Here is a 27146-nt window from a genome sequence, read left to right on the forward strand (position 1 = left end):
TTCAAAATAAGATCGAAGATAAGAACCTCTGGAAGCCATGGGATGAAGACAATTAAGTTGTTTCGCTTAAAAGAAGAGAGTGTGAGGAATCGTTTTAGTGAGAGGGTATTAGAGAGGATTTCAGATGGACTGAAAAGTGTACAAGATGTGGAAGCATAATTCAAAAATCCTGAGCTGTGCAATCGAGGTGCTTGGTGAGACATCAAGCACCAAGCACCAAGCACCGAGGTGCTTGGTGAGACATCTGGAAAGATTAGAGAGCAGAAGGAGGGTTGGTAGTGGAATAATAATGTCCAAGTGGCAGTGACAGCTAAGAGGAATGCAAAGCAGAAGTGGGATGAGTCAAGAGTGGAAGAGGACAGTGTTCAGACCTGTCTGGGACAGACAGAAAGTTTTCAAGTAACAGTTGGCTTACATCAAGGGTCAGCATTAAGTCCATTTCTGTTTAATATTGTGATGGAGGAGGTGAGAGAAGATGCACCTTGGACAATGTTGTATGCAGATGACATCTTGCTGTGTGCAGATTCAAGAGAAGAAGCAGGAACTAAACTAGAAAGATGGGGAAAAGTACTGGAAAAGAGAGGTATGAGACTGAGCAGAAGTAAGACAGAGTATATGTGTTGCACAGTGGGCGGCGGCCAGGAGATAGATCTGGAGCTGGAAGGAAATGTCATCAGGAAGGTGAGGGACTTTAGATACTTAGGTTCAACAGCAGAAGAAGAAGAAGATGGAGGAGCTGAGAAGGAAGTGGGATGCAGGATACAAGCAGTTTGCAGGAACTGGAGGGAGGTGGCTGGAGTGTTATGCGATAAGAGGGTGCCGATCAATCTGAAAGGCAAAATCTATAGGACAGTAGTGAGGCCAGCTATGACGTATGCTATGGAAACTGTGGCACCTGAGGAAAAATAACATCAGCAGGATGGAAGTAGTAGAAATGAGAATGCTTAGGTGGATGTGCGGTGTGACCAGAAAGGATCGTCTGAGAAATGATTATGTGAGGGGAACAGTGAAAGTTACAAACTTAGGAGTGAAGATACAGGAGGCAAGGTTGAGATGGTTTGGTCATGTGATGAGGATGGAGGACGAATATTGTATGGGAAGAAGGGTCATGCAGATGGATGTGCAAGGAAGGAGGAAGCATGGGTGGCCAAAGAAGAGATGGAGGGAGCTGGTGGAAGAGGACTTGAGGATGAAGAACTTGGATGTGGTGGAAGCCCAAGACAGGAGGATGTGGAGGAGACTCATCATCAACAGTGACCCCACTTAAGTGGGAGAAGCTGCAGAAGAAGAAGAAGTCTTTATATATAGATAACTAGTCATTTGGATACCTCACATGCAAACTTTTACACTTGGTCAAAGATTAAAACAAGAATATAATTTTTGTCAAATATAATATGCTTTGTAATCAGCAAAAAAAAAAAAATCTTCTACAACTATTTCTGAATATTTAAGAATGTGGTGATGTACTATTTTCATAATTTATATAGAAATCTTTCCTGGATCTGGCTCCACTATATGAGGCTTCAAGAAAGGTCAAAATTGGTCTTAGTAGTGACCCTTCCTGTAATGATTTTGTGTTATGGGGTACTGAGGCAATTGATACGAAATCAACAGCTTCTGTATACAAATATACTAGTGAAGATACTTCTTATGCACACTTTGTTTGCTTATGCTTGGTAAAGGATTAAAACAAGCATATAATTTCTTGTCAAGTGAAAATTCCTTTCCTTTCTATGATTTAGTATTCCCTGAATATATTATCTTATGTGTATTTAGAAGAACGCTGCTTGGAAAGAAGGTCAACAGACACCATAGTGTGAGGAACAAACAGCCACGGTGCCCACCTTAATATGATATAGGACCTCATCTTTTGCTGCGATGACTGCATTTCTATGGAGCATACTTTCCACAAGCATACAATAGTGGTCAATGGGAATTTTGGATCAATCTTAATGACGTCCTGGACCATTGTGGAATGGATGCTCCTTGACCTCACCCAATACTCCAGTTAATCCCACAGATGTTCAATAGGGTTGAGACTAAGGCTCTGTGGAGGCCAGTCAAGTGTGGTGACGTTCATGTTCACAAACCACACAATTACAGCAGCAGCAGCCTTATGACACAGTGTATTGTCTTGCTGAAAGAGACAATGGTCAGTTCTGTAGACGTGTCATAAAGTAAGAAGTATTGCATTGTCTAGAATGTTCAGATAATTCTTGGAGTTCAATGTTCATGGCACAGAGGTGTGAGGCCAAACCAAGAAAACAGGCCATACCATTATACCGTCACCTCTGAATTTCATAGTTGGGGGTTACGCACTCTGGTAAGTAACATTCACCAGGCATCTGCCACATCTACAGCTGTCCATCTACTTGGTAGAGGGTGTAGCATGATTCATCACTCCATAAGACATCTTTCCAAGCATTCCACATTCCATTGTATATGCTCTTTGCACTCCTGAAGATGATGCTGTTTGAGTAATGAGGCTTGCATGTTGTAGTCCTGTCATGGAAACCCATATTGTAAGCCTCGATTCTGAATGTTTTTGTGCAGATTCATGTTTCAGTCGATGCTCGGGACTTCACATTCAATGTATTGGCTGATGAATGGCAGTTTTTACACATTATCCTTTGTAGCACCCTATGGTTGCGTTCAGCAAGTGTGGTGGGCCGTCTTCTGCAGGTTGCAGTTAACTGCCTGTGCTTTCATCTCAGTATGATGTCACTGACTGTTGACCTGGGATGGCCCAGTTTGTCAACAGTTTGCTGAACAGATAGCCCTGCAACATGGTATCCTATCACAATGCCTCTTTGAAACTCTCTGTCAGTTTCCCTCTCACAGCCATTTCACCCAGACACAGTTGCACCGAGTTGAGAGCATTCTTCCAATTTATACTGGCTACAAACACGTGATTCATTACATGGCACGATGCATCTTGCTCATGCCAGTGTCTGTTGACTTCTTTCCAAGCAGTGCATCTTACCTGTTTTCATTTCAGTAACAGCACATATGTCAACATGATATTTCTATAATTCCTCTGCTTACTCGACTCTTTTCCACTAATACTTTTTATGTTTGCTTTGCTAATTTTCTATTGTGTTAAGTTTGAGTCTGATTCTATAATATCAGATTTATTTTATAGCTGTTTTTTATGTTTTTAAAACTATATTATGTTTTCAGAAATTTATACTGTTGTTAATATAGTAATGTGGCATTTTATATTCCTCTAAATAAAGTAATATGGGATGTTATTTTGTAAAATTTTAGGTAAACATGTTATGGTAACATATTAATGAATTATATATTTTATAGGCATTTTTGTCTCTGTTTATCCTGGTATACATCCACATTGCATTTATGCAATCAAGTATACACTGCTTAGGTCATGTGGCTCAGAGTTGGCCTCGAGATGGAATTCTTAGGGTTGAAATTATAACTGACAAGAATGCGCACATATGCAGAACAGAGCACTCTTCGCATAAAAAAGAAAATTTCAGCTTTATCTATAATGAAAATTCAAACTTTTCTTTGATTCCAAATGAAACAGATGATATTATGCAAAGCAGTAATCAAAAAACTGCTACTGGAGTACCAACTTTTATTGGCAGTAAACTGAGTGAAGATAACCAACAGAAGTCTTTTTCATATTTTGATTTGGAAAGCAAAGAAGATCTCAATTCAACTTTTCATACTGATATTGTGAAAGGCAGTGATGCCAAAGAGGACTGTTTGTCATATTTGAAGATTCCTTCATCTGATTTAGAAATGCTTGCTAAAACTGGTAAGTTTATATGTGCTATGTCAATTATACAACTGGTTTATTTATTTTTTTTATGTAATCTGTTTTTGATGTTTTACTCAAATTTGTTGTAATCAAAATACATTCTTGCCAATGCTTGCTGATAGGTGGGATACTTGAAGATTTTGACTCATTTTCTTACTCTTATGATGTAGTTTTCCTTCCTTTTTTTCATAATAAATTGTTAGAAATCAGACCTTAATTACAATAACAACAATAATTGCCAGAGAGCACCCAACCAATCGCCCAATTTTGACCTTCTCTGGCTGAAAATATCCCTTCTTCACTCAGTCAAATTTATTTGCTGCCTCTATCACTCCTCTAATGCCACCATCTACTCAGAGCTCTTTAATTTCCTCTCCTTAAAAATTGATTTTCTCCAATCCCAATTCCTTCTCCAGTTGTAGTGATCTTGCAGGTAGAGATGCTGAAACATTTGCCATCACTAACAATCCTACAAAACTTATTCACATGCCAACCAGAATACTGGATAACCTGAACCACTCCCCAAACACCCTAGATCTCTTCCTAACCAATGACCCTTCCAAGTATGCAGTGAATGTTGTGGCCCTCCTCCCTAGGTAATTCTGACCAATCTAGTTCTCATCTCCTCCACCATTAACATTGCTTACACAACTGCTCCTATACTTGAGTAGCTTGGCATTATAACAGCCAAGTGGGACAGCCTCCATGACTTCTATGCCTCATCCTTATGTTTGGACTATTCCTTCTGGCCTTCTAACCCAAAGTAATCCTCACTGGCATGGAAACATACATTTCCCACACCACTCTGAACTGCTGTTCCCTAATTAAACCTTGGTTCTCCAACAGATGTGCCAAGGCTTTACGAATGAAAAATCAAAGATACCATAACTGGCTATGGTATGTTATTTCAGGCATAAATCAAGCCTGAAATAGATGAAAGAAAACTATCAATACTTCCAAAAAACAGAGTTCGAAAGAGCAAAAAGCAGGAAACTAGCAGCCTGTCAAAACGGCAGCCGAGCCTTTTGGTCTCTCGTCAGAGCAATTGGTTATAACTTCTTCCCAACACTATTCCCACTCCTATCATACCCAGGTGTCTCTATTGCATCATCACCTACAGAAAAAGCCAATCTCCTGGCTTTACACTTTGCTTCCAATGCATGTATAACTGACAATGGTAAATGCCCCCAACTATTCCAGATGCCCAACATAGAATGCCCCTATATCCTTTTGCCAGAAAGAGGCCAGAAAAATACCGTCCAAATTAGACATAAAACAGTCTCCTGATGCTGATGGCATTCCTCCATTTGTTCTGAAGGTTTGTGCACCAGAACTGACTCCTGTCCTATGTTGCCTGTATATACTCTCTTTCTCCACTGGTATCTATCTCACAGCTTGGAAATTGGCTTATATTCAACTCATTCCCGAGAAGGGCGACAAATCACTGCTGTCTAACTACCACCCTGTCTCACTCACCTCAGTCCTATCTAAAGTAATGGAGAAAATCATCAATTCCCAACTCCTACACCTCCTTGAAGGGCACCCATCTAATAAATAACCACCAGTATGGATTCCATCGCTGCCAGTCAACAGAAGATCTGCTCACATATGTCACCAATTTCTTGACTAATGCCATTGAGAAGTTTCGTGAATCTCAAGTGATTGCACTTGATATCTCTAAAGTTTTTGAGGGTCTGGCACAAAGACTTACTAAGCAAACTTCCATTTGATCTGTCTCAGGACTTCTGCTACCATTAGAATTCAGGAACATCAAGATTATATAAGATTTTTGGAATCGGAAGGTTCATTGCATCTCATGCCATCAACACTAGACAGTTCACTGGCACCATACCAAGATGCTACACTACAGTAGCTTCAAATTTCATCATTTGTTTTTTGAATTGTGTGTAGCCCTATGCTATCATAATCTTAATCTGAGAGACTGTATGCCTATTACTAAATTTTGGAAGTGATTGCTGTTAATTTATAATTTTAAAAAAAAAATTAAGGAATTAATTATATATCTATACGCATATCTCTGAACTCTGATATTGTTTCGTCATACTGTACCACTGTGACTGAGACACGCCATATTATATGTATGCTGTATGACTCTTTCTTGTATTCAGAATTTATATGTTATTATCAGTTATGCCTTCTCTCTAAATGAAGCTCATGATATATTGAGCAAAATATATAGGAGTAATAAATTCTACGTGTGTGTGTGTGTGAAGATGTTATTTAAATCATACTATGTCTAATATGCATATCCTCCATGTTATTTAAATCATTATACTATGTCTAATATGCATATCTCTGTTAAACATCTAGTAATTTATGCAAATATACTGTTACAATGAGGTTAATGTCTTGCTTGATTTTTTCCATATCAGAAATGGAAAATTCTTCTGCATGATGTGCACATGGTTCAGTGTGAAAATATAGTGTATTGCAAAGGACAAAAAAATAACTTAAATAATGCTGCTTATTCTCGTGTGAAATAACATTTGATTAGGCTTAATATTTGTTGGTTTGTGATTAGCTTTGGTGGTTTAAAATGGTTCTGTAAATAATAGAACTAGATGTTTTTTTTGTATATTATTTGGGTTTAATCTTAGTATATTGGATTCATTGTCTGAAACTTCTTGAACTTTTAATTTTATTGTAGTCCTCTGAGAAATCTTTCCACTCCATTCACTTCAACTCTTCACAAAAAAAATATACCCCCCCCCAAAAAAATCTTGATGACAGCTCTTATTCAGCTTTTGGGATGTTCAGTTTTCCTCACCACCTCCTTTACTGTAAAAAATAACCTTGGCATTTGTTCTCTTATATTTATAGTTTGCTTTGTTCCTTCACAAGCAAGAGATAATACTGTCTGTTGCAGTGAGGATGTAGGGTACCTCCCCTCTCTTTAAGGGTTGTACGACATCCACAAGGGTTTATAATTGTTTTTTATCTACCACTATTCTTCCATATTGGACTATTATTTTTTAGGTCTCTTATTTGATCACACTGATTTCAAAGTGCTCCAAACTTCACCTCCCCCCTTCTCCTCATATCTTGTTATACTTCTAGGTCTTTTCCCCCTGCCATTTTTGCCAATGTTTCATCTCCCAACCCATTAAAGTAATCCCATTAGATTGTTTTTATAAGTTTCAGTAAGGAAATACCGTGAGTAGACATATTACTAACTATTATAATAACGGAAATAACTCACATAAATTATTCTATATTCGTAGAATTTTCACCTGAGTATCACAGGCATCATCAGTAGAGGTACAAAGCTAATTAAACAATAACTGTTATATTCACAAAGTGCCACCTAAGTAGCTAAGGTTAAATTTCCTAATTTAACCTTACTAAATTTATTTAATTATTATTATTATGATTTATTTATTTATTATTTTTTTTATTTTTAATTATTTAAATTTAATTATTTAGTTATTTAATTATTATTTAATAATTATAATTTCAATTATAATAATTAAAAAATTATTTTTATTATTTTTATTTATTTATTTATTTATTTTTTATTTTTATATATATATATATATATAAATATATATATATGTGTGTATACAATTATATGTTAGGAAAGATTTGCTGCTTTTTAAATTACTATCTCCCACAAGGGGGGGAAAGACATAGACCCTCGGATCTGTTTGGGTTAGGGGAGTGAAGTAATGTTTCACATGTTTCTTTGTATAGCCGTTCCATTAGGAACCGAGTTTTGTGAATGACTTTTGTCTTGTTCCACTTAACTCTATGTCTGGTGTTGATGGCATGTTCTGCAATTCCAGACTGTTCGGGTTCAAGGTACTGGATGTACGACTGGTGTTCTTCTAACCGGACCTGAGCAGATCTTCCTGTTTGTCTGAAATATCATAATAATCCACACGAGCAGGGAATCTGGTAGACATCTGGATAGCTGAGATGTGGGAGCTTGTCCTTTGGAGACATTAGGAATGTAGAGATTTTTCTGATAGGTCGAAAAGCCACACAGATATTTAGTGGTTTTAGCACCTTAGCTATGTGTTCACTAACCCTGTGTACATAGAGGATAGGTATACATGTAGGTTCTTCTGTACTTGAAGAGGATGCTGGAGCACGACTACTTAAAGCTCTTTTTATGAAGGACTTCTTATAGCCATTGGATATGAAGGAGGAATTAATATACTGTAATTCTTTTTGTAAAAGTTCTTCTGAAGAATAAAAGTAGTTGGCTCTATGAACTAGTGTTTTTATAGTACCTGTCATTTAGCTGGGATGGTGATGTGATTCAGCATGGATGTACTGGCCTGTATGAGTCTCTTTCCTATAGACTGTGAATTGTAGATAACCATCTGGTTGGCGAAGAATCAAAAGGTCTAGAAAGGCTAACTGCTTATTTACTTCTACTTCTAGGGTGAACTGGATCCTTTGATGAAGTGCATTAATCAACACCAGACATAGAGTTAAGTGGAACAAGACAAAAGTCATTCACAAAAGTCGGTTCCTAATGGAACGGCTATACAAAGAAAAACATGTGAAACATATTTACTACATTTAACATTTACTACATTTAACACATTACTTCACTCCCCTAACCTAAACAGATCCGATGGTCTACGTCTTTCTCCCTTGTGGGAGATAGTACTTTATAAAGCAGCAAATCTTTCGTAACATATAACTGTATACACACACACACACACACACACACACATATATATATATATATATATATATATATTAAAAAAATTTAATTATTATAATTGAAATTATAATTATTAAATAATAATTAAATAATTATTATTTAATAATTAATTATTAATTTAATAACTAAATAATTAAATTTAAATAATTAAAAATACATAAAAATTAATAAATAAATAATAATAATAATTAAATAAATTTTGTTTTTATCTTACACACCAGAAGTACAAGAACCTATAGCACATCAATGCCATATATCATCAATGCAGGTAAGGACTGAGAAAAAAAAAAATCTATTGACATTTTTATTAAAGAGCTGAAGGTTGAAGATGTTGGAAAATGTAAACATTAGGATCTGAAAGTTGTGTTACAAATAAAAGCAGGCAATCAAAGAGTGGAACCACAGATATCATAGTTCTGAGGGAAATTAAATTAGTAAATGAATGGTATTAATTGTAGAACCATAGTAAAAATAAAGACATCAGAAAGAAATCTAACATTATTAATATTCAAAAATACATAACAAAAACAACCTACTAACTATTATAATTTACATGAGTTAATTCCGTTATTATAATAGTTAGGTAGGTTGTTTTTGTTATGTATTTTTGAATATTAATAATGTCAGATTTCTTTCTGATGTCTTTATTTTTACTATGGTTCTACAATTAATACCATTCATTTACTAATTTAATTTCCCTCAGAACTATGATATCTGTGGTTCCACTCTTTGATTGCCTGCTTTTATTTGTAACACAACTTTCAGATCCTAATGTTTACATTTTCTTTTAACTGTCCTGTATATTTTAGCTTGATCTTTTGATTTTCTTGTGTTCAGAGGAGAAGCAGTGAACCTGCTTCTCCTCTTCCTTATTTATTCCATCTACCTCTGTCCTCTGAAACAGCTTTCCTCATAATGTGTTTTCCAACATCTTCAACCTTCAGCTCTTTAATAAAAATGTCAATAGATTTTTTTTTTTTTCTCAGTCCTTACCTGCATTGATGTGCTATAGGTTCTTGTACTTCTGGTGTGTAAGATAAAAACAAATTGAGTTATGATACAAATCTATACTCGACTAAGGTTAATGGTTTTGTGGAATCCTTGTTTAAGTGTTTTTTCTTAACTACCTTAGAGCGCTTTGTTTATACATACAAGTAAATAGTCTTATTGGATAAGTAAACTAGTACACTTAAAACTCAGTTGACACATATCTCTATTAAAAACATAATAGTTTTGCATTTTACACTATTCTGAATGTTTTGATTTCCATTAATGAAATTTTATTTTCTTCTGCTCCACTTTACTGATAGTAAAGTCATCTTTGTTGGTGATTTTAATCGCTTTTACATTGTAAATTTTTTGATGCATTGAAACTGTAGACGTTTGTTGATGTCTGTGAACGTTTTTAAAAATTAATTTTTATGTAATTTTGCTTGTTTAATGTGTTGCTTTTCTAGATTCTGCACTTTTAGTTTTATTTCTGTGAAGAGATTTTGAATGTTGTATAACTATTGTGAACACATTTGACCATTTTAAAGTTTGGACTCATCAGGACTACAAAAATCACATCATTAGGAAAGCATAGTCTACACGGTTAGCCTAGTGGCTATGAACTTTGCAACTATATGCCTGGGGAAGGAGTGTCCTAGATTTGATTCCTGTCGATGACGTGAGGAGATCAAGGATCTTCCTCAGACATAGCCAAATTAGCCGGTCTTGGGCATGGATAGCAGGCCCCCACCCCCAGTTTATCTGGGGGTTTTCATCCCTCAAGCTGTCCAGCCCTGTGTACACACACAGATACAGTCAGGAATACTTAAGACAATCATCCTTCCAGCCATAGGTCTGAATTGTCAGCTATGCTGGTCCTGAGCCCAGATAAAAATAGGGGGGATTGAGGTGGTGCCATACCTCCCGGTAAAAGGGGCTCATGGCCGTTGAATCACCATACAAAATGAATGAATTAGGAAAGCACGCAGTAAATTGCAAATGAACTATATAGATATGCTTCTTCATGAAAATGTTTTCCAAACTTATGTATAGATGTTGTATAGCTTAGGTGTTGGTCGTTATTCATAAATGCTTCAACAGCATAAACAACACCTTTGGAAAATAAATAATTTATTGATATTTTGCTGAATTTCTAACCAGCATCCTCAAACCACAAAATTACAAATGTACTAGACACATAATGCTTAGATTGTTGAAAAAACACTTCCTATTGTAGGATATTAGTTCTTGAAAAGGAACTAATATCCTAACAAAGTACTCTTCTTTAGGGTGCTAGTTAAAAATGAAGATCATTCAGAAAAGTCAAGTATGGCAAATCAGGACTGGTAACCATGTTGTAGACATTTCCTAACATAGGATTAAATAATGTCTGTAACATGGTTTCCAGTTCTGACTTGCCACAGGGATGATCACAGACATAACTTTTATGTTTAGCATCTGCCTTGAAGACTTTCTACATAGTGGTAAATCTGTTCGAAGAGCACAAAGTTGCAGGCACAAGGAACTATACACTCCACGATGAAGCTGATCTTTAGGAGAACAGATGATGATTGCTAGTTTGATGTGTGGTGTGGGGATTATATTTGCAAACAGTTTTAGCTGTTTTTTCTGAAGTATCTTGAATATAATGGGATTGGGAATAGTTTTGCTTCTTGTGTATTGGTTGTAGGAGGGACTTGGGCAAGACATGCAGTATTTTAACTGTTTTATGGGGCTTGCAGCCATTGGCTTAAAAATTGTTGTGAAAGGTATTAAAATTCAAGTATCAAGGGCTGTGTCATTTGAAGAAATAAACCCTGATTCTGTTTATGTTTGAGGGTCCTCTACTGTTGAGATCGATGATGTTGTTATTCTTATACCTTCCAGTGTGTGTGTGTATGTTTCTTATCAACAGAAAAGGATAATGAACCATTTGGTAGTCATGTAACTAGTATGTCTACAAAGAGGAGACAGTTTCATTTTCTCCAGCAAAATGTATTTTTGGACATTGGTTGTTTGAGTGCACCCAAAATGTATCTAATGTATCTGGGTAACGATACATTAGATACATTTTGGGTGCATCATATATATATAGCATAGCCAAACTGTTGGTTTACATGTGGTGTTTACTGTTACCTGAGGTGATTATCTCTCAGCAACTGTATAAATTCCATTTCCTTCCTTGCCAGTAACCATTCCTCCTCCAAAGCTGTCTCCCATAGTTGAAATCCCCATAATAATTACCTCAATCTGTACTCATGCTAATTTTGTAGTGCATATCATCTATATTCTCCCATATACTCCCTGTATTATAGCAACAGTTTATTCCTGTTGGCCTCTATCTCACACTAGATAGCCTCAAATTAACTGCTCTCTGAATCCCTGTCCCACTGATATATATTTATACTCTTTTTGGCTTTAATTCCTCTGCTATCATTAGCAAAATCCCTTCTTCCACCCCATCCTGTTCTTTCTGTTCTCTCTCTCTCTGAAGACATTACATCCCTTGCATTCTATTCCTATGATCATATTATCCTCGATCAGCTGTGTCTCACTAATGCCTTTAAATTTTGACCAAGTTGTGCTAATCAATGCCAAAAATTTCTCAATCTTATTTCGAATACTTCTGGCATTAGCATACAGAAACTGCAATACCCTCTTCATCCCACAATCTCCCTTAATGTGTTACTGAGCCCACCAAAGTTATCCTGGGGTGCTACATTTTGTGGTCATCATGTGATCACTCTTCCACTTACTAACCTCCAAGTTTCCTGGACCCATACTCACTTGCTTCCCTTCTCCCTAAACATTCTAGTTTCCTTGACTTTGTACTTCAGAATTTTCACCTAACAACGCTTTCTCAAAACTCCTGACACCAAAGCCATTTAGATGTAACTCATCCATCTTATATAAATATAAATCCTTCCTTCCATCAGTATCACTCCACAAATCCACAAACTGCATGATTGGTGTACTGACTTATTCACAATCATTTCTCCATCTCTATACCGAATTTGTACACTGTTTTTCTTTTGAGATTTTCTATTATACTCTTTTAGATCCATAATGACATAGCATTTCCCTTATGTTTTGATTACCATGTCAGACCTTCTTAGATAAATAGAGTCCCAAAAATTCATGAATCCATTCATCCAGTAGTTGATAGAATAAATGGCTCTACCTACAAACTGTCAAACATCCAGCAAAAATGACCCTTTCTTTTTTTAAAAAAAAGGGGGGGTAGTCAAGGAGCTATATCACCAGTGCAGGCTTTTACAAACATCCATCTCACTGTAGGATTTGATCCACAACCTGTTGGTTTGAGAGCTGGTATGCTATCCACCTCAACCAACCAGACTGGTAATCCCTCCTTTATCAAAATTTCTGTTCATGTTAAAATCTTAATAAAAAATAATCTTCACCTGAAAGGATTCAATCGTTGTGGTCAACTTTGATGTTATTGATTTTCTTTATGGGACTCCTACCCATGAAAAGTTACCAATGTACCACTGAGGCCTTGACATTATCAAGCCACTTTTCTCCTCTGATATATTATTCAAATTCATCGTTTATTATTCTTTCTTATAGAAAGGAAAAAAAATATATAAACAGCTAGATGGGACTTTAGTTTGTTTCCCCTCTTTCTCTCTAGCCAATTTTACATGGAATATCTAGAAAATCAGGCATGCAGCAGAGCTCACATAAACCTACAGTTTTTCTATGATATGTAGATGATTTGTGTGCTATTTGGCTTCATGGCTCAAACATATTAGATGCAGTTTTAGTGCACTTCAAAAACACCCAACATCCAAAAATACGTTTTGCTCTAGAAAAAGAAACTAGAAGCTGTCTTCTCTTCCTAGACACATAACTATCGGATGATTCTGGCTCATTATTCTTTCCTTTTTATAGGAAACCTACACACATATACACACTAGAAGGTACTTACATAAACAATAATACCATCTCCACAGTACAGCATCCCCCAAACACTTGCTCACAAAACTAGGTCTTATGTTCAAATGACACAGTTCTTGATACAGAGCTTGAGTACCTTTGCAATACTTTTAGCTAATGACTACAGCTCTATTAAATAGATAAAATACTGCAAACAGCACACAAGATCATTGGAAAACTATTCCCAGTCCATTATGTTCTGAGAATACTTAAGAAAACTATCAATCATGTGATCACTCTTCCACTTACTAACCTCTAAGTTTCCTGGATCCATACTCACTTGCTTCCCTTCTCCCTAAACATTCTAGTTTCCCTGACTTTGTACTTCTGAATTTTCACAAAGGTGATGCTGCTCCTTAGTTTGCCTAAAGCGCAGCATCACCTCTTGTAGATCTGGGCATGTATAAAAAGTTCCTTGTGTATACATCTCAGCCTACTATGCACAGACTGGTAGATTTTTATTTTTTTTAAACATCCACCTTGAAGAACATAAAAACTATATCCATAATCATCTATATAGCAAGTCATGCTGTGGACTATGCTTTAATGTGATTAAATTGAAGAATACAGCTTGGCTGCATAGAAGTCACTGTGGGTTAGAGAGACTATTTTGAAAATCAGCATCAGCTAGGAAGAACTTCAACCTCAGCACATATGGATGCATTAATTTGCTGAAGATGTGGGACACCATTATTCTAAAACCCAATTTTAGCTTGACTTTTTGGAATTTGTTTTTATCCAACTCTTCCAGAGGGTACCTTTTTTACAACATTAGTTCCTTTTCAGTTACACACTTTATCACAGCAAACTATCAATAAGAAATATTTATTAATATCAATAAATCAATCATTAATTATTTTTGTTTGCTTGTGTTTATACTGTAAAGCTTCATTTTGAATATTTTCTAAACTGTTATGTTAAAAATCTGCAGTTTGATCTCTTTTCAAAGAATCTGCAGAGATCATCATCTCAGTATTTCTAAATTGAAAAATCAAGGCATGAGACCATGTTTGGAAAACTGTTTAAACATTGTGCTGTAAAAGATTTAGGCTTGAAACATCTTATCTGATGAAGTTGCATAATATTATTAATTAAAATGGAGGGAAATTATTGATATTATTGATATTATATATATATATATTTAAATTAAAAAAAAATTAATATCATGCTATGTCATTTCATTATCTAATTTATTTCAAATCAATAAATTTAAATTTGGGCCTTAATTGTAATATTATTTTAATATTACACATGCTGGATCTACCCACTAGGTGGATCCAGCATGTGGCTCAGCTCTGTAAATAGGATTAACATTCTTTGTTGTAGCTTCACCTTATGATTATGCAAATACACTGATGATGACCATGTAGTTTCTGGTTGAAATATTTGCAGTAATAAATTACTATATTCTTGTGAATGTGTGTGTGTATAAAAAAAGTTCATATTAAAGCACTTTAATATGAAAGCCATGTGTTGGATAAAAAGATTGTTGGTTTCTAAATACCATAGAAGTCTGGCATTAACCTTGACCCAATGGCTTACAAAGATATTGGAGAAAATGATTAATGTCAAACTGCTCGTTTTGGATCTTTTCTTAGTTATAGGAAAGTTACGATCTCTCTCCCCCAACAAATAGTGGGGTTCTTTCTTAAATCATGATCAATACTGGATCATTTGATCTATCTAGAAACATCTATATGAGGTACATTCCTGAAATTTAAATATATGCTTTCAGTTTTCTTAGGCATGGGAAAAACTTATGACACAGCCTGGAGGTATGGTATGTTAAAAGAGTTCAGGTCTCAGAGGACATCATGTTTTTATTACAAACTATATCTATAGCCAAATATTCTAGGTCCTATTGGGAAGCACATTATCCTGGCCATACTGCTAAGAAGAGGGTCTTCTCCAAGCTCTGTCCTTAAGCGTGACACGTGACACTCTTGCTGGCAGAGTAAACACAAACACTGAACAATCTTCCACGGTAGATAATGCTCTATATGTTAATGACTTGACAGGTTTCTTTCATTCTTTTAATGTGAGAGTTATTGAAAGGCAACTTCAACAAGCAGTTGATGATATATGAAGGGTACAGGGGAAAAACAACTTCAGTCCAATTTTTGTGAATTCAACCTAATTACCATTTGTTTTTTTTAATTTTTAAGTACTATTTAAATTAATTATGCTTAATATATATGAATGTACCATATCTATTATTTTTTTATTTTGTTATGCTATGTTTACTTGCATTTTGACAACAAGGAAAATTTAATTACGTTTTTTTCGGAAGTCAATATCGTGGACTGAAGTTGTTTTTCCCCTGCACCCTTCATATGTTAATGGACATTTAGAAATGGATTCAGGTTTTCAGCAAAAAAAAAAAAAAAAAAAGCATTTATGTGCACACTTCTGCTGAAATTGCACTCTGCCTCCCAGAATTAATTGGGACAAGCTATCTCAGTAGCAACTGAAGCCAAGTTCTTGGGATTCTTTTTTTGACAGAAATCTTATTTTATATTCCTTACACACATTTGTCTTCATGTTGGAGATTTAATGGAGTATTGACAGCACTAGGAAAGGATTAAAAACTATTAATGCTTCCAATATTTCGTCTCAGTCTCTGAGACATCTTCAAGGAGTACGAATAACACTTGTAACATACACACAAAAACAACACAATACTAAATGAAACATGTGGGTGACTCTAAAGTCCTATCTAGGTGGTGCACTCTCTATGGGTGTTTGTAGGCAGCCTAGGATGTATACTGGAACTGCTTGCAATTATTGTTTCCTAAATTTTGGGAAGTTTTATACATCCACATTTGTTAAGATTAGGTTGATTTGAGTGCTGCTGCAGATTCCAAATATAGTCTTTCCTTTTTAAATTTACTATGGTGGAGCATGGCATGGTGGTTTTCTTCCAGAAGAACACCTGTGAGTTGTATTCAATACATGGTTTGCAAGGCCAGATTGATCATAGTCGTGATTACATCTGCAATCATGAGTATGATCTCCAAGAAAGCATTCAAAAATATGTACTCTTTCTCAACTCACATCCATGACTCAAAGACAAATTTTCAATGAGTATGGTGTTTGTTTAGGTACTGTTAATGTGATTTTAAAGAGATTTAGAGAACCTGGTACCTTTTCTCCTGACAAAAGAAAAAGAGGAAAACTATGCTTATTCAAGATCATTTACTAGTTAGCAAAATGAATCCAAGATTGTCAGCTGTAGACTTAGAGACTTGGCAGCTAGTGGGATTAATGTTTCTGACATGACATTCCATCAAAGATTGTTGGAAGCAGGGAGGACTGCCCACAGACCAAAAAAGGAAACAACTATTGATGAAGGCTATGAAGAAAAAGAAATGGACAAAAGTGTACAAAGATTGGACTGTTGAAAAGTGGAAGAAGGTCATATTCTCAGATGAGAGCCATTTCTTTGTCCAAGGAGAGCAAGTATCCTATGTTTGCAAATCAGCAGCTGAGAAGACTTCTCTCACCCACCTTCAACAAGCTCCTAAACACCAAGCTAAAAAGTTGTTCTGGGATTGTTTTACACATGATGATCCAGGATCACTTGCCTGTTGATGGTATGATGAAAAGTGACCAATACATAAAAATATTGGAGGAAAGAGTGGTCCCACAGACCAGAAGTCTGTGGGACCATAGTGAAAAAGAGACTTTGGAAAATCAAATTGATACAAAGGATAACTTAATACAATCCATTATAAAAGTGTAGTTTCAAGATGCAGAAATAAGAAAAATGTGTTCTATGTTGGTATCCATGGTGAATTAAGTGAATTAATGAACTTATTAGGAACAGAGGAACACATATAAATTATTAGGTAAAGTTGGTATTTAATTTTTGTTCTTATTTTCTTGTGAAATTAAAATTTTTCTTTGACATGTTAGTGTTCGGATGAATTTGTTCACTACTGTACATATGATGGTACACCTATGATAAATCACAATTATCAATATTTAATTCAGGTGAAATAAGTGTTTCACCTGAATTAACTTTCTCAGCAAAATGATAGCTGAGACAAAATTTTAATCATTTTAAAGTCTGATATGTATTATTTTATGTTTTCCATTTATTTGATTTGTATATTAAGTTGACTGTTTTCACTTTTCAGTGTGGCCACAGGATGATTATATACTAGAATATTCTCTTGAACATGGTTTACTTAAGCTCTCACCTAGTACTCGACAGAAATTAAATATTCCATTTCAGATTATAACTTTAGGTAAAGTAGTTCAAATTTACTTGTAACAGAAATTTAGGTTGTATACCATATTTACTCGAATATAACTCCCTCTCGCTTATATCTTGCACCCCTGATTTTACTTTACACACACACACACAAAAAAAAAAAAAAAAAAAAAAAAAAAAAACATTAAGAACTTTTGCATATAATTCACATGCAAAAAAAAAAGGTTAAAACTTTAATAAATAACGTTGTTATGGCAGTTTCATATATTTTAGAATTCGGTTGAAGAGAATCAGCATCTCAACTCAACAATTGTCAGTTGCCTTTGTCGTTAAGTCACGCAATCTTTTGTTAATACCACATTGATCATATGCATAGAGATGGGAGCAACCAGTAGAGGAAATATGGGAGTGAGAGCATTGATTTCTACTCGATATTGGATTCTGTGTGTGTGTGTTGTGCAACTAGATTTTGAGAGCTTGGGACATGATTTTGCCAGAAATAATTAATTTAATTACAGAAGCATTGTTGCTTGAAGATGCAAATATATTGCGTGTTGGTGAGCAACCGAATGCTTATATAACATTGATAATTAAAATTTAAATGCATTCATTTTATAAATAATGTGAGCAATTATAAATTATAATGAATACTGAGGATTTAATTATAAATGTCAATTTTGTTTTTTCCCAAAAAACTTTAGTTTCCAAAAATCCCCGCTCGTATCTTGCACTACGATTTTATAACTTTCATTTTGGGGAATAGAGTGCGAGTTATATTCGAGTAAATATGGTGTTTTATATTCACAGTGATAATTAGAATATTTATTATAATTGTAATGTTATTTTATTAGTTATAAATAGTATTCTTACATAATAAGTCTCTTTTTTATCAAGGTCAAGCATGCTTAATAAAGGTAACAGGAATTTTTCCTCCCAGGAACTCAGATTTGTTTTCTGATAAACACAGAAAACTGGCTTGTCACATTTATTTATAATTAATAGTTATAATATATTGAAGCTTTTGGGTTTAGATGCCTTGACAACAATTCGAAAAAACAATGCAGTATGTTAAAAATCTTCAGACCACTCTGCTGTGGAACTCAGCAGAGTGGTCTGAAGATTTCTGACCTGTAATGACTTCTGTATAGCACGTTGGTTTTCTTCCATCTAATCCTCTGTGAAGGGGTGTTCAAAGTGTGGTTTGCTAGTCCAGACACCATAATAATGGTAGTGAATGTATTTTTTATGTTCTCCTAGGTTAACAGATCTTCCTGTCTGTCCATAGTCCATCACAGGTCAGGAAGATTATTTTTAGTCAGCTGTGGCTATGAAGCATTCTCCTAGCCTGAACAAATATGGTTGCACTAATTTGTCAAAAATTTAGAAGACTGTTATCTTAAGATCAACTATGTATTATAGCTATGTAGGAATAGCTGTAATACTTCTTTTTTTAACAACAGTAGATGGTAACAAACTAGGACTTTAGATCATTTGTCCATTACAACTTGAATTCTTTTGCTTACTCATTGTCGCATATAACACAGTGTGCTCTGAAGATGCTGGTTTGAAATCCAGCAAAATATAAGCCAGTTAATAAACATGTTTTTCATATAATTTAGTTTATTTGGTGTTGTAATACCATTAAAAATAAGTTATGGATAACATTCAACACCTAAGCTTATCTGTTAGATTGGTTTACTCATTTTGTATATAACTTTTGATGTGCAGCTGACAAGAAAACCCAAGAACCCAAATATTTTTCCTAAAATTTTTTTGGAATTTTTCAAAACCATAATTTTTATCTTTAACTCAAGCGATGTAAGATAATGAAAATGGAACTTATAAAACTTTGCTTCTTTATATGTTCTATCAACTGCTTATTTTTTAAAAGTTAGATTGATTTCCTGGGTTGCTTATGTTTTAAAATAAGCACAGTTGACAAAAGCATTCATTGCTTAATAATTAAATGTTTTACAGGAATGTGTAATAGGCATATTTTATAATAACTGATATATGTACAGTAAAATAAAATTTATTTAACTCCAGTATATTTTCCTATTGTACAAGAACATCATCAAGGAGAGATGGAAGTTAACAACATTCAAACGAATCACAAGACGTGAATGGTGGCTTGCTTGCACCACCTGAGGTTACCTTTGCTTACACACCCCTGAATGCTAACAATATCAAGTTCCTTCTCAATATATACTCATCTTTAATATAATACTGCCATTGATGTCATCTGTTTGCTTCTCTAATCTTTCTCAGAACTCTCATATCCGTAGTCTCCAGTCTTTGATCAAGTGTTTTACTTCTAACCCAGCTCTCAGATCCATAAGTTAAAATTGGTTAGAACACTGTATTATATATAGCTAATTTAGTGTTTTAACTTATTTCTTTTTTATTCTATATAAATTTATTCAGCTAACTTCTTACCATACTAGCTTTACTAATTCTGTCATCTATTTCCATATTTAATTTGCTATAAAAATTATGCCTAAATTGCTGAAATGTTTTACTTATCCTACAAGTTGTTCATTCAGGATGCAGGTGATGTTTTCAGTAGTAATCCTGCCTTTCATAGTCTTTATCTTTTTATTGCTAATTTTCATACCAAATTTATAACAGCATGTATTTAACTGATTTAGAGAATTCTGCAGACTTTTACTGGATTTATTTAGGAGTAAAACATCATCTACATTAATACTAAGGCAAGTGATGTGAAGTCATTAGCTTCCATATACAAGTTGCCCTCCCCTGAAAATACCGTGCAAACTCTGTTTGTTTACACTTGGATAATGGATTAAACCAAGAATATTATCTCTTGGCATCTTTAATTTATCATCTACATTAAGGTAAGCAGCTGAGAGTAACTTGTCCAATTTAATATCGGGTTTAATGTTACTTTCCTTCATAATGGGATCCATATACTGTAGATGATGAATAACAGCAGAGATAATGTGCACCCTCATCTCACAACTGATCGAACATCAAAGCATCTTCCTTCAATTCTAAGTGCTGACTTACAACTGAAATATAGATTGTGTGTTGTTCAATATAATGTACCATTTAGACCATATAATTGAAGCATTTTAAACAGTGTTTCTTTTGCACTTTTTCATATTCCTTTTCAAGTCTTGTATTCTCATGATTTCTGAACTGTTTTTCATAAAGTGAAAATCTGATCTTGACTGGAGGAGAACCAGAGTAAGATTTAGAGCTTGCATAAATCTTACCAGGAACATTCAGTAGAGAAATTCCTCTAATTCTCACATTGCTTTATTTCGTTTTTTATAGATGAGTGCTCTACTCTTCAAGATTTGCCATGAATATCCAAGATTTGGTTCTTGTTTTTAATATTTTTCATTTTTTTAAAATGAAATTTGCATATTTAGGTCAGTAGTTCATATCGGGAAGTTGTTCAGCTGTGATTCTTTTTAACACTTTTTTTTACAATCTTTTTATAATTTTTTTCATTTTTTACAATATTTTTTATAATTTTTTTACTTTTTTTCTACAATCTTTATACAAAAGAATAAAAAAAAATTATAATTAACCAATCTGATGTAAAATGAGCTTTCCTATTCTTTCTTAAAGAATATTGGGAAAGGTAGCACAGGTGCTACCTTTTCCACCAAATATAAATTACCTGCTTTTTTTTTTTTTTTTTTTTCTTGCCTAGTGCCTATTAAGTGTCCTCTGTGTTGCTCAATCTTTGAGTGTGCTATTTTTGACAGACTGGCCATTCTGTCAAGATTAGAATCCAGGAACATTAGGAGCACATCGAATTCTTGGACTCTGACAAGTTTGGCCTTAGTTACCATGCCATTGACACATTTCTTTGGATTCAAATCTCCAGTAAATCTAAATTTGATTATTTTTTGATAATTGTGAAACTTTGACATTGTCTGAATCTTAACTACTTTGACATGATGCCATTCTCAAAGTTGTGACAAATAGTCACAATTAACTGCTAATAATATATATATATATGTATTCAAGATACCAAGTGATTTTATATGAACTTGGTTTTTAATCCTGTTTCCCAAGAAAGCAAACAAGAAAGTCAAGTTTGCACCTGCAAGTACTGCAAGTCTAAGGCAACTGATCCCTAAGGTAGTGCCAGTCGAGGCAACTTGTGGTAAAGCTCTGATCACTATGCTTAGTATTTTTCTCTACTGTAAAATACATCCCCTTGCGGAGATGTATGATGCTAAACATTAAAGGCAATGGTAACTACCCATACCGGTTTCAACCTTTGTTGAGGTCTCGTCAGTGGGAGCCAGACCTGAAATGCTAAGAGTGAAGTAATGCAAAGCTTATTATGTATTTTACCAAAACAAGTTGCCACAAGGTGTTTAAACCTTATAAATAAAATCTCAGGATGAGAGAGAGATGTAGAAAGTTTTAATTTGGGTATATATTTTGGTAAAATACATAACGATCTTTGCATTACTTGGGTATATATTTTGGTAAAATACATAATGAGCTTTGCATTACTTGGGTATATATTTTGGTAAAATACATAATAAGCTTTGCATTACTTCACTCTTAGCATTTCAGGTCTGGCTCCCACTGACAAGACCTCAACAAAGGTCGAAACTGGTATGGGTAGTGACCATTGCCTTTAATGTTTAGCATCATACATCTCCGCAAGGGGATGTACTTTACATTAGAGAAAAATACTAAGAATGGTGATCAGATCTTTATCCACCTTTACCACGAGTTGCCTCGACTGGCACTACCTTAGTGATCAGTTGCCTTAGACTTGCAGTTTTTGCAGGCGCAAACTTGACTTTCTTGTTTGCTTTCTTGGGAAACAGGATTAAAAACCAAGTTCATATAAAATCACTTGGTATCTTGAATACATATTATATGCCCAAGTTAAAACTTTCTATATATATATATATATATATATATATATATATATATATATATTTTTTTTTTTTTTTTTTTTTGTAATAAGTTATGTAACCCTGTATTTGAATTACAAAACCTATCCATTATTTCCCTTTGAACATCCTTTTAACTTAGCTGTGACTGAGACATGGGCAAGTAAGAACATGCTGTGTGACTCATCTTTGGATTCATGTTTTGAATGTTGTTAACTGTTCTCCTTTCTCCCTGATAAGATGAATTATACTGAAGTTAAAGAAATTGTTTTTCTGTATATGTCATTGATTATAGAATTTGTATTATTAGTATTAAAAACAAGTGACCAAGACAGAGCTGTGGAATAATCCTTATCAGGATAGGTTGAAGATTTGTGGGTTACAGAGTATAGTTGATAGGTGGAAAAGAGAGGAGCAAAACCTAGTTGGCTCCAAGTACTCCAAATGGCCACCAACATTGAAAAATGACAATGCTGGTGGCGACAATGTGCAGTTTGAACTTACAGTCAGCAGTAAACTGTGAACAACACTGCTGAAAATGTTGAGATGCAATTTCTTTTATATTCTCAAGGCCTAGAATAAAAGATGCATATTAACTATAACACTTTTTTTTGAAGGTTAGTCAAGTGAGTTTTAATTTATCGTCCTACACGTTTCACCGATTTTTGCTATCGGCATCTTCAGGGAATACAATTGGTAAGCTATATGAAAGTAACAGACTAGGTTTTTAACTGACAGGTCTAATTCATACAAAATTAGTATTGTGTGAGACAATGCACGTGTCTCGGGAACATGATTTATTTGTTGTGAGACATAATGTAATTGAAAAATGATGCATATCTTTTGTTTTTTTAAAATCAACAAATTTTGTAGCATTAAACAAAAAATCAGAGAAGACCAGAAGGATAACTCAAACACATATTATACCAGACAGTTATACATTTTGCATAGATAAAGATTTAATGGAAAATTCACTGTTTTAAGTAAAATGTAAACTTACAATGCATTGTTTCAGCTGTCGAATAATGGAACAGCAGAGCATAAGTAGTTATGTGTATGTATACAGTTCCAGTAAGAAACTGACCGACTTTGAATTAATGTGTTAAATAGATGTCTGACATCTGTTAAAACAGTTACATTAAACTTGAAGGAAAGTAAGAAAAGGCACTAGGTATAATCATAGTAATTGAAAGCATAATCCAATTAAATATCTGGTTGCTTGACCTGAAGTTAATTTATATAAACTTGAAAGTGCATATATATATATATATATATATATGGAAGAACTTGAATCCTCATTGTGCATATTAATTTCTTTTATCTTATATTTTAGTTTTTTGGAATTCTAGCATCTTGTTATTAATATGAACCTGGAATCCTGTTATGTCATCATGAGTAAAAGGCACATGTAGAACACTTGAGTTTTGTTCTGTGTGTGTAAGAGAAAAACTGGGAATATATATATATATATATATATATATATATATATATATATATATAGCCAGTATATGTGTGTGTGTGTCTATTTATTTATTTACAGAGTAATTGACTCGGTTAAATGACATGTTTATAATTATTAACTGACTTAAACACCAAGCAAAAAATACAAGAGATTTAATAAGGTTTCACCGGAAATGGCAACTTCGTCAGGTGAATACAGTACCATGGAGAAAACAACATCTTAAAAATATATTGTACTTTAGACAAAACATAGTTTATTCTTGGCCGATACCAATGTTGAAGGATGACAACATGAAATAGACTGGAACTCAACTTCAAACATCCATAAATGTTCCGATGAATTAGAAAGACATATCTTGGAATCCAAAGAAATAGCTCTTGACCCTACCCATCTAAACAGCAATCTCAGTTACAGCCTGCCCAATTCACATAGCGCTGTAATCCAGTTTTGGTGCACTCATGATATCATTCACACGCACAGGACTTCACGCCAGAACTAATGCTCGGGCTCAATTTCAAACACAACTACTACTTGTTCTAAACGCTGTTTTGTCTAGAGTTCAATATATTTTTAAAATGTTTTCTCCATGGTACTGTATTTACTAGACGAAGTTGGCATTTCCGATGAAAAACTAGTAGTGAAACCTTATTAAATCTCTTGTATTTTTTTCTCGGTGTTTAAGTCAGTTAATAATTATAAACATATATATATGTATACACACAGGTATCCCTTGATATATGCAGTTAATTAATCCTCGATGGACATTGCATATATCAAAGCCGCATTATTCAATGTTAAGAATTAATGGGAATAATTATAATGAATCCTGCAAAATATAAAAATTTAAACATTTATTTTTTAAGGTGACATATATTTATATATTTTATTTATACATATTTGTTACATAAAAACTTATATAAATATTTATTTTTTTATAAAAAAACTTATCTAACGTAAATTGAACAATAGTAGCTTTTTTTTTCTCCTCCATGATTTTGCGATAACAATCAATTTATTTATCTAAACCATGACTAACGTTCATGCTTCTCTCTCTCTCTCTCTACATTTGGATCTATCTCTAGTATAAGTTCTTTTGCCTTCTCAATTGTCCTAAACAATTCTTCAAGTTCTCTGATAGTGATTTCTTTAGATACATCTTCTATTTCTTCAGTTTCCTTTTCTTCTTCCTCTTCGTATGCCTGTTGATGTTCGATTCCAAGAAGATCTTCGTTACTTAGGTCTTTCGAATGTGATTCCAATAATTCCCGAATATTTTCTGAATCGACATTCTCAAAGCCAAGAGCACTTCCAATCAAAACAGTATTATCAATAACTTTGTTGACAGGATTAATAGAACTACCAAAATTATTTGCAGATTCAGGCAAAAGATTCTTCCAGACTGCTCTCATATAGTTGGCTGTCACTTCTTCCCAAGACTCGTGAATGTTTATAACTGCTTGTTTAATATCATATTTTTCCAAAATTCCTCTAGAGTGATTGGATTGTCTCCAGTTGTAGCTTGAATTGCCTGGGTGAAAGTTATTCTAGTATAGTAAGCCTTGAATGTAGAAATGACTCCCTGATCTATAGGCTGTATCAAAGATGTCATATTCGGTGGTAAAAATACAACCTGCACATTACTATTTAAATCATTAAGTGACATGGGATGTCCAGGGGCATTATCCAATACTAAAAGAATTTTGAAAACTAAATTATTTTCATTGCAGTATTTTTCAACTGTGGGACAAAAATGCAAAATGAACCATTCTTCAAACAACTGTTTGGTAAGCCATACCTTTTTATTTGATTCCATATTACTGGAAGGGATTGTTTGTTACAGCCTTTGAAAGCTCTTGGGTTCATTTGCTCACTAAATTAGCATTGGCTTTAATTTGAAATCGTCTTCGTCATTACCTCCAAGTAAAAGTGTTAAGCGATCTTTGGATGCTTTATAACCAGGTATGGCTCATTCTTTTCTTGCTAAAAATGTTTTTATTCGCATTTTCTTTCAAAACAGGCCAGTTTCATCTACGTTGAATATTTGACGATTGTCGCACCCATTTTCTTTGATTATTTTCCTTAATTCAGCTGGATATCTGGCTGCAACATCTTTATCAGCACTTGCTGCTTCGCCTGTTAATTTTACATTTTTCATTCCGGATCAAGATTTGAAAATTTCTAACCAGCCTGTGCTTGCAGAAAATGTTGCAGTCACATCTTGATATTTGTTTTCTTTAAATGTAGGAAAAAGGCTTAAAAGCATTGAGCCTAAGATTATTGCTGTCAATGGGAAATATGCTTCTGATTACAACTTCTAGCCCAGGGGTCTGCAACCTTTTTGGAGTGAAGAGCCATTTTTAAAATTACATCTGTTAAAAAAAAAATTAGGGAGCTGCACATTTTTTTTTTTTTTTTTTTTTTTTTTTTTTTTTTTTGACAGTAACACGTTATCATACTTATAAAACACAGGGGTGACATGTCACATGAAGTTATATGATATTTTAAAATATTAAATAATAAAACAAAGATTTCCTTTTCCTTACAAAAGCATATGTATAAATACAATCCAATAACATACCTATTTCTTTAATTTTTTTAATTTAAAATATCTTATTGCGATTTTTGCTGTTGAACTTCTTCGGATAGTTTCTCAATATTCGACGAATATGCATAATTTCTATTTTCAAACATGACGAAAGACTCATGTTGTTTAGTTGGTTTCTCAACTTACTTTTAATAAAATTCATATTAGAAAATATTTGCTCACAGAAATATGTCGATCCCAAAATCGATAGAAGTCCAAATGTGTATATTTTTAACTGAATGTAAGTGTCCGGTAAACAATTCCACATGTCAAATACAATCTGATTTGCTTTTAAGATTCTGATCTTGCTTTTTAAGATCTTCTATTTCAGACCATTTGTGTTGTATTGCAAGGGTAGATTTTTGTCTTTCCAACTCTTCCAGGTCAGCTTTAAGATTTCTAAATTTTGAATTCCACAAATCCTTTGTTTTCAGGTCCTCTAACTCAAATTGAAATGCAGCCTCATCAATTCCAGCAAAAGGTGAAAAATTTAATTCAGCAGGATTAATTTCAAGTGGTCACAATAAAAATGACTAGTTGCCTTATTCTTTCTAAACTCCTCAAA

The 27146-nt window shown here is 34.0% G+C and overlaps 1 protein-coding gene across 2 annotated transcripts in view; it reads left to right on the forward strand.

Moving 5' to 3' along the window:
* LOC150108642 (membralin-like) overlaps window positions 1-27146 on the forward strand; it is a 259480-nt gene that overhangs the window by 30012 nt on the left and 202322 nt on the right. For both annotated transcript variants that reach the window (XM_090416100.1, XM_090416101.1), the window contains exons 3-4: window positions 3313-3781; window positions 17567-17677. In XM_090416100.1, coding sequence (XP_090272226.1) covers window positions 3313-3781; window positions 17567-17677 — 580 coding nt within the window. The remainder of the gene's footprint in view (window positions 1-3312; window positions 3782-17566; window positions 17678-27146) is intronic.

This window comes from Typopeltis vanoorti, chromosome 3, assembly GCF_054136105.1.
Source record: "Typopeltis vanoorti isolate ZY-2024b chromosome 3, IOZ_Tvanoo_1.0, whole genome shotgun sequence".
In the NCBI taxonomy this organism is placed as follows: Eukaryota; Metazoa; Arthropoda; class Arachnida; order Uropygi; family Thelyphonidae; genus Typopeltis; species Typopeltis vanoorti.